Genomic DNA, 19,164 nt, shown 5'->3' with positions numbered 1-19,164 from the left:
CAATGTAGTTGTATACCATATTATAAAACCATAGAGGTAACTATAATAATGAGAATTATTCTTTATTCTACATGCATTATTATTTTTTGGTTGTAGGGCCCGAACTCAAGGCCTGGGCGCTGTCCCTCAGCTCTTCAGCTCAAGGCTAGCACTCTTACCACTTGAGCCATAGCTCCTCTTCCAGCTTTTTTCTGCTTATATGGTGCTGAGGAATCGAACACAGGGCCTCATGCATGCAAGGCACGCACTCTTCCACTGAGCCACCTTCCTAGCCCATACATGCATTTTTTTTAATTTCAGAAGTTTAACTTCTGCATAGTAAAATATCTCTATAAGTGTTTTATAATTTTATTTGATTTCTATTTATTTCAATGTTTACTCAATACATTTATCTTCGTTGTCTACTCTTGTACTCAAAATACAAAAAGAAACAAAGTCAGCTCGGTGCTCAATATTCATGACTACAATCCTAGGTATTCAGGAGGCTGAAATCTGAAGATTGAAGCTCAAAGCCAGCTCAGGCAGGAAAGCCTATGAAACTTTTTCTCCAACTAACAGCAAAAAGCCAGAAGTATATCTGTGGCTAAAGTGGTAAAGAGCCAGCCTTGAGTGAAAGAAAAACTAAAAAGAATAGAGCCCATGAAGGAATGAGAGGGAAAGAGGGAACAGCTTAGACAAAGCAAAGTACATATCACTTGATGTGGAAGTTGAAGTTGTATTGTCAAAGCTCATAGAACTCACAAACTTTATAGACCATGATAATGACAATTTGCCTTGTGAAGATTAAAATGTGTTCGTGACTTTAACTATTACTATCCCACAATACTGTGAAATTTGTGAAATTTATGTAATCACTTAATCTCAATAAATAATTATTTTTTAAAACAGAATAGAGCCCATAAGCCCTAAGTCCAAACTCTAGTAGTAACTGTCCCAACACACACACACACACACACACACACACACACCACCCCAAACAACAATGACAAAGTCCCTTAGATATATTTATGAGAGATGGTAACTTCAAAACAAATGCTACAGAAGTGGTACTGTAGCTCAAGTGGTAGAGCGCTAGCTTTGAGCTGAAGAGCTGAGGGACAGTGCCCAAGCCCAGAGTTCAAGCCCCACAACCAACAAAAAAACAAAAATAAAAACAAAAAAACAATGCTACTTCCTTACCAATAATCTGACTACAATCTCATCTTGGCCAAGAAGTTTTCAATAAGCTTACTTGTCTGCCTACTAGACTCAAGAAAAGAAGCAGGGCCAAGAAAAAAAAAAAATCTTCACCCAGGCTGCCTTCTTGTCATGATGCCAAGCAATCTCTCTAAGCAGGACAGTTTACCAAGCTACATTCACAGTGATACATGGGATATGTTCTTCCCTAGGAAGACTAAAGCTGATACTTTTACATGCCTAAGCCCAGGGGAGCTAATCAAATAAATAAATAAAAGAGAGGAAGCCCGGTGCTTGTGGCTCATGCCTGTAATCCTAGTTACTTAGGAGGCTGAGATCTGAAGATCACCGTTCAAAGCCAGCCCGCCAGCCTGCGCAGGGAAGTCCATGAGACTCTTATCTCCAATAAACCACTAGAAAACTGGAAGTGGCACTGTGGCTCAAGTGACAGAGCACTAGCCTTGAACTGAAGAGTTGAGGGACAGCACCCAGGCCCAGAATTCAGGCCCACAACCAACAAAAATAAATAAATAAATAATAAGAGGAGATTATAATTAGCTAACAATTATTGAGCTTTACTTCATCCAGGTGTGTGTGTGTGTGTGTGTGTGTGTGTGTGTGTGTGTGTGTGTGTGTGTGTGTGTGTGTGTGTGTGTGTGTGTGTGTGTGTGTGTGTGTGTGTGTGTGTGTGTGTGTGTGTGTGTGTGTGTGTGTGTGTGTGTGTGTGTGTGTGTGTGTGTGTGTGTGTGTGTGTTGTGGTCCTGGGGCTTGAACTCAGGGCCTCGTTGCTCCCCCTGAGCTTTTCTGCTCAATGCTAGCACTCTACCAATTGAATCACAGCTCCTCTTCCAGCCTTTTGGTGGTGAATGCTCACAAACTTTCCTGCCCAGGCTGTCTTTGAACTGCAGTCCTCAGCTCTCAGCCTCCTGAGTAGCTAGGATTACAGACGTGAACCATGAATGCCCAGGAGACACGCTTGTTCTTTTTTTTCTTTCTTTCTTTTTGTCGGTCGTGGGGCCTGAACTCTAGACCTAGCCTCTGTCCCTCAGCCCTTCAGCTTAAAGCTAGCACTCTACTACTTAAGCCACAGTGCCATTATGGGCCACTATGTGGTGGTGAGGAACTGAACCCAGGGCCTCATCCATGCAAGGCAAGCACTCTACCACTGAGCCACCCTCCTAGCCCTGGCATAGTTGTTTTTAACCACTGGGTTTTTGTTGTTGTTGTTGTTTTTTTGGTCATCTCACAGAAAAAAAGAAAGGGCAAAAAATGAATTTATTTGAGCCAGACTCAGTAGTTCATGCCTGTAAGTAATCCTAGCTACTCAAGAGGCTGAGAGCCTGAAGATTGAAACGGAAGCCATCCTGGGCAGAAAAGTATGGTAGACTCCAGCTCCAAAATAACCAGAGAAAAACTAGTTTAGCTGCACAACTCAGATGATAACAAATCAGCCTAGCCAGAGCTGCAGACCTGGAATTCAAATCCCAGGAATACTGCCAAAGCAACACAAGTGTGTGGAATGACAACTTTTGTTTGATCATTTGCTATCCAGTAGTACCTAGAGATCATTAGTCCTGTAAGATTCAGATCCCAATAAATAGGGGAAAGGGGCTGTGTCTCTCACTTTGAGATTGATAATATTCATTAGCATTTTCCAAGCTCTGTCAAATCCTATAATTAAGAAAACTTTGCTTTCCGCCATCTAGCATTCCCCAGAATAATCTGATCATGGTATTCTTTTCCAGAAAGATGTTAGTATCTTCAGGAAGCCATAATCCAGAGCAAATTTAATTTTAGAGTTTCTAACAGAGAAAGAAAGAAAATTAGCACTTTTCCTACCCCTCTAACAGTAGGTGGTATGGGCTTCCAATTTCAGCCACCTAAGAAGCAAGAAAAAGGAAAAGCAGTTCTTCTTATCAACATCTGTATTATCCCAAAATTCAATCTTCCAATTACCTGTACTTCCTGTCCTACCAGTTTCTTACACTACTGAGGAAGGGCTTGTTCTGTGTGGGAAAGAGGCAAGTCATGGTTACCACCTTTCACAAAAAAAGAAAGAAAGTATTGCCTTACCAAGTGCCTATAGCTCACACCTGTAATCCTACTTAGGAAGCTGAGATATTAGGATCACTCTTGGAAGCCATCCTGGGAAGGAAAGTTCATGAGACTCTTATCTCCAATTAACTACCAAAAAGATAGAACTTGAGCTGTGGCTGAAGTGGTAGAGTGCTAGCCTTGAGCAGAATAAGTTCAGGGGCAGCACCCATGTCCTGAGTTCAAGTGCCAAGACTGGCATAAAAAAATTAATTTTCAGCCAGGCACTGGTGGCTCATGCCTGTAATCCTAGCTACTCAGGAGGCTGACATCTGAGGATCAAGGTTCAAAGACAGCCCGGGCAGGAAAGTCCATGAGGCTCTTATCTCCAATAAACCACCAGAAAACCAGAAGTGGCGCTGTGGCTCAAGTGGTAGAATGCTTGCCTTGAGCTGAAGAGCTCAGGGACAACGCCTAGGCCCAGAGTTCAAGCCCCATGACCAACAACAACCAAAAAAAATGAATTTTCAATTCTGGAGTTCGTGTGTGTGGGAAAAGCTGTATGTGGGAATGTACTTGAGCACTTGCAGATGATTTATAAGCAGCACTAGGAACTTAAAAATGACAAACTATATCAGGCATAGTGGTGCATGCTTGAAATCCCAGTACTCAGGAGACTGAGTTAACAAGATGGTGAATTAGAGGCTAGTCTGTGCTATACAGGTGGACCCATTGCAACAATGAGATGTACAAGTCGTTATGTTGAAAATGAACTTTACAACTTTGGTGGGGTGGGGAGGAGGGCTGGGGGGGGGAGGAGTGTTGGGGGGGTGGGGGGAGGATAGGATGGGAAGGGGAAACAAAGGAGGAGGCTACAATGCTTGATAAGAAATGTACTCATTATCTTGCCCATGTAATTGTAACCCCTCTGTACAGTTTTTTCACAATTAAAAGAAAAAAGAATAACAAACTAGGCTTACAAGAAAAATAAACTGGGCTGGGAAGGTGGCTCAGTGGTAGAGTGCTTGCCTTGCATGCATGAGGCCCTGGGTTCGATTCCTCAGCACCACATAAGCAGAAAAAAAAAAAGCCAGAAGTGGCGCTGTGGCTCAAGTGGTAGAGTGCTAGCCTTGAACTGAAGAGCTGAGGGACAGAGCCCAGGCCCAGAGTTCAGGCCCCACGACCGAATCCAAAAAAGAAAAAAGAAAAATAAACTATGGCTATTCAGACTTGAGTACATGCAGACATTTTCTCAAAAATGAGGACCTACCATTTCAAGGAAAACTTGAGCTTTTCTAGAAATGATAATCCTTGAATTTCACAAAAATTAAATTTCAGAAAACATTTCTGCTACTTATGAGCTTGACAGCTTCCAACAAATGCTTATAAATGTAATAGCCAAACAGAGTATCCAATACCTGTACTTTCAGCTATTTGGGGAGTACAGACAGAAGGATTGAGTTTAAAGTCAGCCCTGGGAAAAGCTAGTGAGTGTAGCTCATAGAGACAAAATGCAAACAAAAAAGCATAATTCAAGTGGTTAGGCAGAAGGCCTACCATGCACAAGGCCCTGGGTTCAGCTCTAATTACATACAAAACAAAAATAATACAAAATACAAAAATAATACCTTGGTATCATTGGTTTTGGAATAACTGTTTAGCCTAGCACACAACTTATTTCCTAAATGATCAATTATTTTCAAAATGTGGAGCCAGCAAATCTTAATTTTTTTAAAAGTTTTAGCCAGGTACGGGTGGCTTACACCTGTAATCCTAGCCACAAGAGGCTGAGATCAAAGGACTAAGGTCTGAACCAGTCCTGGCAGTAGGCCTCAAGACAATTTCCAATTAGCCAGCAAAAAAAGTAGTACTAGAGGCATGACTCAAGTGACACAGTGCTAATTGTTAGCTAAAAAGCCAAGCAAGATTTGAAGCTATGAGTTCATGCCCTGGTACAGGCAAAAAAAAAAAAAATTTCAAAGCACATACTACAAGTAAACATAGGAAATATCTACTTGTTAAGTTCTGGTATGGTATTAAAAAATAATCTCTGAAACTAAGTACCAATGGCTAACATCTATAATCCTAGCTGCTAATGAGGCTGAGGCTGAGATCTGAAGATTGCCAGGGAAGTCAAATCCAAGACATTGTTATTTACCACTAACCAGCAAAATGTTAAAAAAAAAAAGCATGGCCCAAGTGATAGAGTACCAATGTTGAGCAGAAAAGACTAAGCAAGCACTTAAGGCCCTGAGTTCAAGCCCCAGTACCAGCAAATGTATATGCATGTGCGCGCGCGTGCACGCACGCACACACACACACACACACACACACACACACACACACACACACCCCTCCTAGTCAGGCATGGTAGTGCATGCTTGTCATCCAATTATTCAGAAGGTAGGGAGGATTCTGGAGCTAGAGTCTAGCTTGGGCCAAGTTAGCAGAGCACTATCTCAAAAAATAAAACAAATCAACAAACAAAAAAAGGTTAAGGACGCTGATCAAGTGATAGAGTACTTTCCTCAAACATGAAAAAAATTAAAGAAAAATTTCCAGTTATATTAAAAAGTTATTAAAATACTCCAAATACAAATTTACATAAGGCTGAATTTTTCTTTTCTAACTTCAACAGCATGAGCTAACAAACTGCTGAAAGCACATTATGAAATCCAATTGCCTTCTATTAAGATAAAGGTTAATGAGACTGCAAAAATATAAAACACACGGGCTGGGAAAGTAGCTCAGTGGTAGAGTGTTTACCTTGCATGCATGAGGCCCTGGGTTCGATTCCTCAGTACCACATACACAGAAAAAGCTGGAAGTGGTGCTATGGCTCAACTGGTAGAGCACTAGCCTTGAGCTGAAGAGCTGAGGGACAGTGCCCAGGCCCAGAAAGTTCAGGCCCCATGACCGACAAAAAAAATAAAATAAAAAAATAAATAAATAAAAATATATATATATAAAACACACTTCTATACATTTTTTTCTTGTTTTGAAAAAGTTTGCAAAGTGCTATAATAGAGAATACCCATTTCTCATCAGAAAGCAATGCTTTCCTATATTAGGAAACAGATGACACCCTAGAAATTGGGAACCAGGTTACTTAAAGAAAGATTCTTCTTACGAATGCCACAAAAGGAGAGCCAGGTGTGTCTTGTGAGCCAGGTATGTCTTGTTCCACATTATCTCCCAGTGACACATAATCGTTAATGCCATGTTTTTTCAAATGATAAATGGGGCAATTAATTTTGAACTCAAAATATGTATATACAATGTGCATACATATCCATTCCTTAATTGCTTGATATTGTCAAATGTGTTGATTAAATTAATTAAATCTAGACTTAAGAAATGAAGTATTTTCTAAAGAACTACAGACCCAGAGAAAGAACTTAGTAAAGTACAACTTAGATTATTAAAAACAAACAAAAAACTTTTAAAAATTACTTTGGAGCCGGGTGCTGGTGACTCACGCCTATAATCCTAGCTACTCAGGAGGCTGAGATCTGAGGATCGTAGTTCAAAGCCAGCCTAGGCAGGAAAGTCTGTGAAACTCTTATCTCCAATAAACCACCAGAAAACCAGAAGTGGCGCTATAGCTCAAGTGGTAGAGCTCTCGCCTTGAGCTGAAGAGCTGAGGGACAGCGCTCAGGCCCAGAGTTCAAGCCCCACGACCAACCAAAAAAAAAAAAATTACTTTGGGCTTTTCAGGTGTAAGTTCAAATTTATTTATGATACAGTTTTATTGTACTCAGTTTGTTTTGGGATTATCCATTAGTTTATGTTTAGATAATTCTCTTATAAGAAATTAACTGATAAAATCATGTTTTTATGGTCAAAAAAAAGTACAACTTAGTTATTTCTGAAAACATTTCTTTTCACCCTCTAAGTTGATACCAAAATATTACACTTGACCTATTTAATATATTTAACATACTGACCTATAGTTTAACGATAAAGAGAAGAGGAACCAATCAAGTCAAAACTCATGAAGAAGAAACAATAGAGAATAGAAAGAAACAGAGGAAGCCAAAGGGTAAATGGAATTCTTCTTAAAAGCATCATCAATTGCAGTCTTTTAGAATTGATTTGCCCAAATACATGTAGTTCATAAACAAGTTACTCATGAAAGTAATGTGTAAGTACCTGGTATTTCTTAAGCTCTCTCTTCAGCTGGAGAACTGTAACATGCTGTGGTCCTTCTTCCAGGTCTCCACTGCCCTGGCTTCCTTGGAATGAAGTAAGGACGGCCTTTCTGACCTCTTGGGTCATGTTAAACCACTCCTGAAGTTGATCTTGCTGCTTCTGGTTTAATCTAACAGCATCTTTTAGGTCCACTAGGAAGGTAAAGGCTTCCTCTATACAATTTTGGTAGTCCTGACATTCCCCTTGTAGCTGAGCTACTTGTTCCTCTAGAGAATGGATCCTATTTTTATCAGGAGTGCTCTCTCCAAGGACCTGGCTAGTTCGGCTGACGCTAGCCTGCTGGCTTTGCAAAGCTTCTCTCAGCAACTTAATTTCAAATTCCATTTCATCCATACGGTCTGACTTGGGGCTAAAGTTTAAAGTGGGTTTGTTTCTAATGTTGCGAGCTCTGTTGGCATATTTGAGAGAATTTAAAGACTCATCAAAATCTGAGGAGGATGGGCTGACACAGGTGATCATGACAGTCTTGGCACTGCCTCCCAGGGAGTCTTTCAGAAGCCGAGTAATTTTAGCATCCCTGTATGGAATATGTGAGCTCTTCCTGCGTGGGTCCCCAAGGGCACTTATTACATTTCCTAAAGCCAGCAATCCACTGTTGATTTGAATGGATTCTTTGAACCGTTCACCGGTATTCCCTGTTTTGGTTACTCGTTCTGATCCAGCCAAATCTACAAAATGGAACTTGGAGATGATATGCCGATGGGAATACCATGATCCATCATCAGATGCCTCTGCATTTTTCTCAACTTGACAAATGCTGATTGTAAAAATTGCATGTGACCTGCTGGAGTGCTCATTCATGTGCGTGGTACCCGTATGTCTAGCGGCATTCCCCACCTCTAGGAGACTCATCACTTCATCCACACTCTCCACATGGCATTCTTTGACCCCAACAATCACTGGAAATAGCAACAACAAATCTTAAAAGCAAGCTTCCATCAAATCCAATAGAGTTACACAGACAAGTTATCATTTGCTAAACAGCCCAATCAAGATAGTCACTTTGAAAAAAAACATAGCATTGCAAACAATAATAACATCATCCATCTCATTTAAATAATTTAAGGAAATTTCCCCGATGGAACCATTTGATTGAACTCTAAAAGATATAACTTATTGTTACAAATCTAGTGCGCTTCTTTCTTTCTTGTTCTTTCTTTCTTTCCTTTCTTTTCCCTTCCTTCCTTCCTTCCTTCCGCCAAACATCACACTTAAACCTTTAAAATGAACAACCAAAGAAAAAAACTCTTGAGCTAGAGGTAGAACTCTGTGGTTAAGTATGTGTTTAGCACATAAAAAGGTTTAGGTGGAAGTGGCGCTGTGGCTCAAGCTGTAGAGCATGTGCCTTGAGCTGAAGAACGCAGGGAGAGTGCCCAAGCCTAGAGTTCAAGCCCCACGACCGACCAAAAACAAACAAACAAACAAACAAAAAAAAAAGATTTAGGTTCAATCCCCAAAACAAAACAAAAACAAAAAACTCAAACCCCTCTGTTTCAATATTTTGACTCAGATTAAGTAGTAATCTATGTATCATAGATTCATAGAGCTAGACAGTAGTAAATTGAGAGAAATTAGTTTTTTTGCAGTTTAAGCCATCCTTAGCTTTAAAGCTTTTTTTTTTGTGTTGTCGACTCACAATCAATGATAAATCAAAACTTGAATACAAATTAAGTTATTTGTGATTTTAATCCAAGAAGCAAAGCTCAAGTCCTTGCTCAAATGGTAGTGTCATGCTTCCTCTTTGACATCCTGCCACAATCACTGTTACTTTTAAAATAAATAACTTTGTTTATATAATTTCTATCATGACACTAGTGTAGCAACCTAGTTCATTTAAAGTTCTAGGCCAGGTATGGTGGCTCACAACTATAATCCCAATCTATGACTTCCAAGTAGGGAGTCATAGATAAGAAAATCAAGGTTCAAAGCCAGCCTAAGCAAATGAACTAGACCTTATCTCAAAGAACAATCTGGGTATAGAGGTGCATATCTGTAATCTCAGCTCTGTGGGAGGTCTAGATGGTTCAAGGCTGGCCTCAGGCAAGAAGTAGGAGATGCTATCAGAAAAGTAAATGAAATTTTGTAAAGACTACAGATTTGGTAGGAGAGGTGCTTGCCTTAGTAAGCTCTCAAGACCCTGAGAGTTCAAATTTCATAGTACAAAAAAAAGTAAATAAAAGTTCTAAATTATCTGTACTACAAATAGGCAGAGCTAAACCCTCAAGGATTATACAATATGGCACTGAACCTGTAAATTCTAGTAAATTTTTCATAAAAGTTTTAGAAATTTTTATAGAATATTTGGCTGTAAGCTAATGGTCTGGTTCTAAAACCCACTCACGTATCACCTAGTAACTTATTATGAAAAACAAAACAAAACAAAAACAACTAATGCACTATCCTAGACTAAAAATCAGAATCTCTAAGAAGTTGGGCCTGGAAATCAATATTTTAAAAAATTAATCATTTCAGGTGACCCTAATTTTGCAGTAGCTGAGACAACATTGTTTCAAGGACAGAGAATACCAGGATAGTAAAGCAATCTGTCAATCAAATGTACTGTGGTCGTGGGAAGAACTCTACATAAGATAGTAATTTGTCTTAAGATAATTTGTATGGCCCTCCAAATTTTTTGCAAGATTGGTTCACTTAGGAAAAATACATTCACCAAGTTTATTAGAAATCAGAGTGTAGTCTATATTTCTATTGTTTTTAATGTTTTATAATTAGCATATATTATTTGGTCATTTTTATACACCATAGAAACCTCAGTAATTATAACCATAGGTACAAGAAGCTCAGTATGAATTCTACTCAGAATAGATAAAACTATATAAGGTTATCTAGTAAGACCATAAGCTAACATGGTCGCTTTCTTACAAGGCAAAAAACAGTTTATCCAAGCATCCAGGAATGCCATGATGGCCAGAACATGGCTGTAAGGAGCAAGTTTCACTGTCCCCTATAGACTATAATTTGAATGATAATATCAATTTTCCTTTCCTAAGTGCTAGCGAAGTCCTCCAGGAAGTCATTCGTCTGGCAGCCTCTTCAGAAAAAGTTCTATGTATGTTTTCTAGGAGTGGAATTCAGCCAAGAACTCTTACATCAATGGCATTAATAACAAAACCTTAAAACAGCCTAAATATTCTACAACAGCAGAGTTAAATAAGTTATTATACCACATTGATAATACAAATGGACTAAGCACAATGGCCCACAATTGTAATCCTAGCTACTTGGGAGGTTGTAGGTAGGATAATTCAAGTCTGAGTCAAGTCTTGGACAAAGACATAAGACTATTTCCAAGGGCTAGGAAGGTGGCTCAGTGGTAGAGCGCTTGCCTTGCATTGCCTGAGGCCCTGGGTTCGATTCCTCAGCACTACATAAGCAAAAAGAAAAAAGCCGGAAGTGGCGCTGTGGCTCAAGTGGTAGAGCGCTAGCCTTGAGCTGAAGAGCTGAGGGACAGCGCCCAGGCCCAGAGTTCAGGCCCCACGACCGGACCCAAAAAAAAAAAAAAAAAAAAAAAAAAAAAAAGCTCAGAGACAGCACCCAGGCCCTGAGTTCAAGCCCTATGACTGACAAAAAAAAAAAAAAGACTATTTCCAAAAAATAACCAAAAAACAAAACAGGAATGGGGTGTAGCTTAAGTATCTGTCTAGCAAGGGGTCCTGAGCTCAATCTCCAGTACTATCACCACCACCACCACCACCAACAACAACAAAAAAAACCCAACAACTGTGATATCCAGGTTCTAGCTCATGCCTGTAATCCTAGCAACTTAGGAGGCTGAGATCTGAGGACTGTGGTTCCAATCAAGCCCTGGCAGGAAAATCCATGAGGCTCTAATCTCCAATTAAATGTCACAAAAGCTGGAAGTAGAGCTGTGGCTCAAGTGATAGAGCACTAGCCTTGAGCACAAAAAGCTCAAGGATAGCACCCAGGCTCTGAGTTCAAGCCCTAGGACTGTCAAAAACAAAACAAAACTGTGATGAAAATACAATATAAATATTATGTGGAAAATAAAATGTAAAACTGTAGGTAGTACTGTATTACAAGCATATACTTTTTTTATTTTTTTGTTTTTGTCAGTGGTGGGGCATGAACTCTGGGCCTGAGCATTCCCTCAACTCTTCAGCTCAAGGCTAGCACTCTACCACTTGAGCCACAGAGCCACTTCTAGCTTTTTCTGCTTATGTGGTGCTGAGGAATTAAACCCAGGGCTTCATGCGGAAGGCAAGCACTTTACCACTGAGTCACCTTCCCAGCCCATAAAGTTTTAAAATTATGGCCGGGCGCTGGTGGCTCACACCTGTAATCCTAGCTACTCAGGAGGCTGAGATCTGAGGATCGCGGTTCAAAGCCAGCCCGGGCAGGAGAGACCGTGAGACTCCTATCTCCAATAAACCACCAGAAAAACCGGAAGTGGCGCTGTAGCTCAAGTGGTAGAGCACTCACCTTGAGCTGAAGAGCTGAGGGACAGCGCCCAGGCCCAGAGTTCAAGCCCCACGACCAACAAAAAAAAAAAAAGTTTTAAAATTATATATACACAGAATAGGAATTTGGGAAAGAAACACACAAAAAGAGATATTATTGGCTAATGGAAGAACTAGCTCAATGGCAGAGCACTTGCAAAGCATGTACAAAGCCCTGGGATCAATCTCCAGCATCAAGGAGAGGAGGAGGAAAAACCTGCCATTTCAAAGTTCAAGGGTCAGAGATGATCTTTAACTTTCTCCCTTATAGTTTTATACATTTTCAAAATATTCCATGACAAATAGCTCTTAACTCAAATAAGCAAAAAATTGCTAGGCACGGTGATACATGCTTGTAATCCAGGCTACTGAGGAAATGGACATAAAAATTAGTTTGAGGACAGCCCAGGAGAAAGAAGTAAGACTCTTATCTCCAAAACAAACAGGGATAGGGTGCTGATGGTTTACTCCTGTAATCCTAGTTACTCCGGAGGCTGAGGAGTGAGGTTCAAAACTACCCTAGGCTGGCTGAAACTCTTCTCTCCAATTTACCACCAAAAAATCTGGAAGTGGAGCTATGGCTCAAGTGGCAGAGTGCTAGCCTTGAGTGGAAATACACTCAGGTTCTGAGTTCAAGCCCTAAGACTGGCACAAAAAAAAATTAAAAACAAGGCATGGTGGCACATACCTATGATTCCACTTACTGGAGAGATGGAAGTAAGACAATCAAAATCTCTGGCCAACTCAGGCAAACCCTTATCTGAAAATAAACTAACAGCAAAAGGACAAGGGAGATGGCTCAAGTGGTAGAGCATCTGTCCAGCAACCATGAGGCCCTGAGTTCAATTCTCAGTATCTTGAAAAGGAAAAAAAAAATGTCATTTAAAAAAATGTTTGCAGGCTGGGAAGGTGGTTCAATGGTAGAATGCTTGCCTTGCATGCATGAGGCCCTGGGTTCGATTCCTCATCACCACATAAGCAAAAAGAAAAAAGCTGGAAGTGGCACTGTGGCTCAAGTGGTAGAGCGCTAGTCTTGAGCTGAAGAGCTGAGGGACAGTGCTCAGGCCCAGAGTTCAGGCCCCACGACCAGACCCCCCCCCCAAAAAAAAAAATGTTTGCATTTTTATCCCTCCTGGTAATATTCTTCCATTTCCAAACAACAGAAAATAATTAATAGAGTTAACAGATTATTAGCCCAAAAAGTCAGACCTCTGCCCTGTGTTCATGCCTGTAATTTCAACTACTCAGGAGACTGAGATCTGAGGATCATGATTCAAAGGCAGGAAAATGTCAGGAAAGTCTTGAGACTGTTTATTTCCAATTAACCACCAAAAACCTGGAAGTGGAGCTATGGCTCAAGTGATAGAACTCCAGCCTTGAGCAAAAAAGTTAAGTGAGAGCACAAGGCCCTGAGTTCAAGCCCCCATACTAGCACACACACACACACACAAAAGTCAGACCTCAAGATGCATAACAAAGGATAGTAAATGTCAATGTGGAGAAGCAAAATTCAAGCTCTAAGCTCTTAAAAGGGAATCAAGTGTGACTGCAGTTTGAGGCCAGCCAAGGCAGAAAGTTATTAAGACCCCCATCTCAACCAATAAGTTGAGTGTGGTGACATATGCTTGTCATAGCAGCTACATAAGAGGTATAAATAAGAGGACTGAAGTCCAAGTTTACTAAAGTAAAAACATGAGACCCTATGTGAAAAATAGCTAAAGTTAAATGGGATGGGCAACATAGCTCAACTGGTAGAACGCCTGGCCAGCAAGTAAGGCCCTAAATTCAAACCCCAGTATTGGAAAAAAAAAAAAAAAGATGAGGAAAAAAATAGGTGTTTCTTGACAAAAATCTGGACAGCCATCCTTCATCTCAGGAAGTCCCTGAGAGGAAAAAAATATAAAATTAAATTTAGCCAATATCAGTTTAAGGTTAGCTCAGATGTAAGTTAACAATAGGAAAACAGTACTCTGAATTACAAATGAATAAATTCATCCAGTCTGAAGAACTACTTTTCACACAATAAGCAAAAAGATATTGAATTTAAAAACAAAAACAAGGGCTATGGTTATGGGTTGATGACAGAGTGTTTACCTAACATGCACATAGCTCCAACTTTCATTCTAAGTACCTCAAGAGCAAATGAATAAAAAGTAAAAATTCCTTTTGCTTAGTTTTTTAAACTTCCTTGGAATATATCCAGAAATTGAATTAAAGATTTTTTTTTTGGGGGGGGGTCCTGTTGTGGGGCCTGAACTCTGGGCCTGGGCACTGTCCCTCAGCTCTTCAGCTCAAGGCTAGCGCTCTACCACTTGAGCCACAGCACCACTTTCGGCTTTTTTCTTTTTGCTTATGTGGTACTGAGGAATTGAACCCAGGGCCTCAGGCATGCAAGGCAAGTGCTCTACCACTGAGCCACCTTCCCAGCCCTTAAAGATATTCTTGAGAGCTCAGAATATGGCTCAAGTGGCAGAGCACTTGTCTAAGCACACACAGGCAAAACTCAGTATATCTGCTTGCTACTAAAGGCAACTGGTTAAGTAGACAGACTACTTTACCTGTGTTCCCTTTTTCATCTTCTCGGATGTGAAGATCCTTCATGGATGTCTCCAGTTCTAGAAGATCTCTTAGGTCCTCTTTGTATACTTCTATGTAGGATACTTTTATATTAAAGTCAATGTTAGGATTTTCAGAGACGCTTTGAAATATTTCTTGTATAGCTCGAGGAATGATACCCTTTTGACCCTCCACTACTGATGCTGAAAATTTAGAAAAGGAAAGCAAATCTGGAGCTTTGAAATACATACATATACACATATGTATCCAAAATATATATCCAAAAGTTATACTGTATAATTTTTTTATATTTCTCTATTATTAAAGTTTAAAAACACAAAATTGTAAAATTCATGAGTGAAAGTTTTCACACGGATCTCTTTACATAGACCTCATCAGGCATTCATTCAACAACTATTTATTTAATGTCTATATATGTGTCATGCACTATTCTAGGATTATGGGAAACTTTAGTGAACAAAATGAGGGGAATATCCCTGAGTTGTTGACTTCTTCCAAGGAAAAACAGGCAGTTACAATAAGGAATAACTGGTATAAGCCAAATAAATAAGTAGGAGGTTCACAGTATCCTGAAATATAGGTTCTGAAACATTTGTCTTAAACTCAACAATGTATATTAAAAATATACATCATGGGGCTGGGAAGTTGGCTCAGTGGTAGAGCGCTTGCTTTGCATGCCTGAGGCCCTGGGTTCGATTCCTCAGCACCACATAAGCAAAAAGAAAAAAAGCCGGAAGTGGTGCTGTGGCTCAAGTGGTAGAGCGCTAGCCTTGAGCTGAAGAGCTGAGGGACAGCGCCCAGGCCCAGAGTTCAGGCCCCACGACCGGACCCAAAAAAAAATATATATATATATACATCATGATAGGGAAGGAGCAGTTGGGAAGTGGGTACAGAAGGGATGGTATGGGAAAAACAAAGGAAGAGGTAACAATGCTCAATAGGTAAATGTACTCATTACCTTACTCGTGTAACTGTAGCCCCTCTGTACAGTTTCTTTACAAGAAAAAATACTCTGATATTACTCCATGTAGATGTATCTCATAACTCACTTATGATTACCCTAAAATGTAAACTCAAATAATTATTGAATCATTTCCTTATAAGACCTTTTGCTATTACTGTCAATGCTAGAATATATTTTTGCTCATTCCATTGTATATTTGTGTGTGAATTTTTTAAACATCATAACTGATAAGTGAATATGGTATTTTTTTTTTTTGGTCGGTCGTGGGGCTTGAACTCTGGGCCTGGGCGCTGTCCCTCAGCTCTTCAGCTCAAGGCAAGCGCTCTACCACTTGAGCTACAGCGCCACTTCCGGTTTTGTGGTGGTTTATTGGACATGGGAGTCTCACGGTCTCTCCTGCCCGGGATGGCTTTGAACCGCGATCCTCAGATCTCAGCCTCCTGAGTAGCTAGGATTACAGGCGTGAGCTACCAGCGCCCGGCTGAATATGGTATTTTTAAAAGTGAGGTGGGCATGATGGTACATACAATGATGTTTACTATGTAAGACCTGAACCTTTGAAACTACTAATGGAAAGAGTATTGGAAAATACTATATCCTATTGTCATAGGCAGAAACCTCCTGAATAGAACTCCATTACCTCAGCACGTAAGAACAAGGATTCACAAATGGGATTGCATCAAACTAAAAAGCTTCTGTAAAGCAAAGAATGAAGTCACTAGACTGAAAAGACAACTTATAGAATGGAAGAAAAACTTTGCCATGAGAGAAAATTTCTGGCAAGCAACTAACAATAATACATAGGGAGCTTAAGCATTATTTACCATAGCTAAGATATGGAACCAACCCAGATGCCCCTAAGTAGATGAATGGATCAAGAAGATGTGGTATATATACACAATGGAATTCTATGCCTCCATCAGAAAGAATGACATTTCCCCATTTGTTAGGAAATGGAAAGGCTTGGAAAAAATTATATTAAGTGAAGTAAGCTAGGCCCAAAGAAACATAGGTCCCATGGTTTCCCTTATTTGCAATATCTAGTATAGGTATGAGTCAAGCGGAAAAAGTCAGAGAATGTGATGTTAGGAAAACGAACCCTCAAATATGTATTTTAATGTTTTTGTTTCTTTCATGCATGTGTTTCTAACGCATTTATAAGATTATTTCTTTGTTGCTTTGTATGTCCCTCCCCCACAGTGTAACCCCCGCTTTCACTATATTTGATGTCAGTATAACATGTGGAGGAGACGGGGACAAACAAGTCGTTTAAGGATTCAGGTGGACCTGTTGCAACAATGAGAAGTACAAAATGTCATGTCATAACCAGCTTTACAATGTCGGTGGGGGGGGGGAGGGGGGGTATGATTGGGTGGGGGGGAGGGGGGAGGCTGGGAAGGGAGGTGAAGGGTAAACAAAGGAGGAGGCTGCAATGCTTGGTAAGAAATGTATGCATTATCCTGCCCATGTAATTGTAACCCCTCTGTACAGTATGTTCTCAAATAAAACAAAATTAAAAAAAAAAAATACATAGGGAGCTTAAAAACTAAGTCCCCAAGGAATCAATAAATGAAGTAAGTAGCTAAACACACATTTTTCAAAAGGGGAGTATAAGTGGCCAATAAATATATGAAGAAATACAGCATCATTGGCCATGAAGGAAATGCAAATCAAAACGACACTGAAACCAGGTGCTGGTGGCTCATGCTGCTACTCAAGAAGCTGAGATCTGAGGATTGAGGTTCCAAGCCAGCCCAGGCAGGAAAGTCCATGAGACTCTCAACTCCAATTAACCACCGGAAAATCGGAAGTAGGGCTGTGATTCAAAGTGGTGGAGCAAAAAAAAAAAAGGTCAGGGACAGTGCCCAGCTCCTGAGTTCAAGCCCCACAACTGAAAACATCAATAACACAAAACATTGAGGTTGGATCCCATTTTGGTCAGTCACCATCATCAAGAATACAAACAACAGGGCTAGGAAGTTGGTTCAGTGGTAGAGCACTTGCCTTGCATGCATGAGGCCCTGAGTTCAATTCCTTAGCACCACATAAGCAGAAGAAAAAAAAAAAAAGCCAGAAGTTGCGCTGTGGCTCAAGTGGTAGAGCAAAAGCCTTGAGCTGAAGAGCCGAGGGACAGTGCCCAAGGCCCAGAGTTCAGGCCCCATGACCGGACCAAAAAAAAAAGAATACAAACAACAGCCAGGCACCAGTGGCTCACAACTGTAATCCTAACTACTCAGGAGGCTGAGATCTTAAGATCACAGTTCAAAGCCAGCCCGGGCAGAAAAGTCTGTGAGACTCTTATTTCCAATTAACCACTAGAAAAATGGAAGTGGCACTGTGGCTCGAGGAAGAGCCTTCGCCTTGAGCTGAAGAGCGCAGGGACAGCACCCAAGCCCAGAGTTCAAGCCCCACGACTGACCGACCAAAAAAAAAAAAAAAAAAAAGAATACAAACAACAATCCAGGCTGATAACTATAATCTGAGCTACTCAGGAGGCTGAGATCTGAGGATCTCAGCTCAAAGCTAGCCTGGGCAGAAAAGTCCTTGAGACTCTTATCTCCAATTAACTAACAAATGAAAAGAAGTGGAAGCATAACTCAAGTGGTAGAGTACCCGTCTTGAGCAAAAGGAACTCTCACCATACTGCTGGTGGAAATGTAAGTTTGTAACTCCTATGGAAGTCTATATAGAGATTCCTCAAAAAACGAAAACTAAGCCAGGTGCTGTTGGCTCATTCCTGTAGTCCTAGCTACTCAGGAGGCTGAGATCTGAGAATTGTGGTTTGAAACCAGCCCTGGCAAGAAAGTCCATGAGACTCACATCTCCAATAAACTACTCAGAAAAAGCCAGAAGTGGCGCTGTGTCTCAAGCAATAGAGCACTAGCTTTGAGTACAAAGAGGCTCAGGGAACGCACATAAGCCCTGAGTTCAAGCCCAAGGACTGGCAAAAACAAAACAAAACCCTAACAACAGAACTACTACTACTGTATATCTAGCAATACTATTCTTGAGCATTTATTCAAAAGAGTGCAAGTCAGAAGACAATAAAGGTACTCACTCACCCATGTTCACTGCAGCATTATTCACAGTAACCAAATTACTGAAACAGTCCATTTGCCCTACAACCAATGAATGGATCAACAAAATATGAGATTTTATATCTATATCCATAGACATACACATGTACATACACAAATATATACATATATACATACATAATGGAATTAGTCATTCATAAGAAAGTAATGAAAATGGATTGACAGGGCTAGGAAGGTAGCTCAGTGGTAGAGTGCTTGCCTTGCATGCCTAAGGCCCTGGGTTCAATTCCTCAGCACCACATAAGCAAAAAGAAAAAAGCAGGAAGTGGCGCTGTGGCTCAAGTGGTAGAGCATTAGTCTTGAGCTGAAGAGCTGAGGGACAGCGCCCAGGCCCAGAGTTCAGACCACACGACCGGACCAAAAAAAAAAAAAAAGAAAGAAAATGGATTGACCTAGAAAAAAATCATACTGAGTGAAGTAAATTTAGAAAAAATCATACTGAAGCCAGGAGCTGGTGGCTCATCCCTGTAATCCTAGCTACTCAGAAGGCTGAGATCTGAGGATCGAGGTTTTTGTTTTGTTTTTTGGGGGTTTTTTTGGGTCCGGTCGTGGGGCCTGAACTCTGGGCCTGGGCACTGTCCCTCAGCTCTTCAGCTCAAGGCTAGCGCTCTACCACTTGAGCCACAGC

At 40.5% G+C, this 19,164-nt stretch overlaps 1 protein-coding gene across 2 annotated transcripts in view; it reads right to left on the bottom strand.

Moving 5' to 3' along the window:
- The window catches only part of Kif27 (kinesin family member 27), a 110,227-nt gene that overhangs the window by 78,251 nt on the left and 12,812 nt on the right, over positions 1-19,164 (bottom strand). For both annotated transcript variants that reach the window (XM_042696255.1, XM_042696254.1), the window contains exons 3-4: positions 14,456-14,656; positions 7,363-8,321 (exon numbers count right to left, since the gene is read on the bottom strand). In XM_042696255.1, coding sequence (XP_042552189.1) covers positions 7,363-8,321; positions 14,456-14,656 — 1,160 coding nt within the window. The remainder of the gene's footprint in view (positions 1-7,362; positions 8,322-14,455; positions 14,657-19,164) is intronic.

Source organism: Dipodomys spectabilis, unplaced genomic scaffold (assembly GCF_019054845.1).
Source record: "Dipodomys spectabilis isolate Male_0828 unplaced genomic scaffold, ASM1905484v1 ptg000204l, whole genome shotgun sequence".
NCBI classification, from domain to species: domain Eukaryota; kingdom Metazoa; phylum Chordata; class Mammalia; order Rodentia; family Heteromyidae; genus Dipodomys; species Dipodomys spectabilis.
This window is presented reverse-complemented; position numbering and strand designations above follow the sequence as displayed.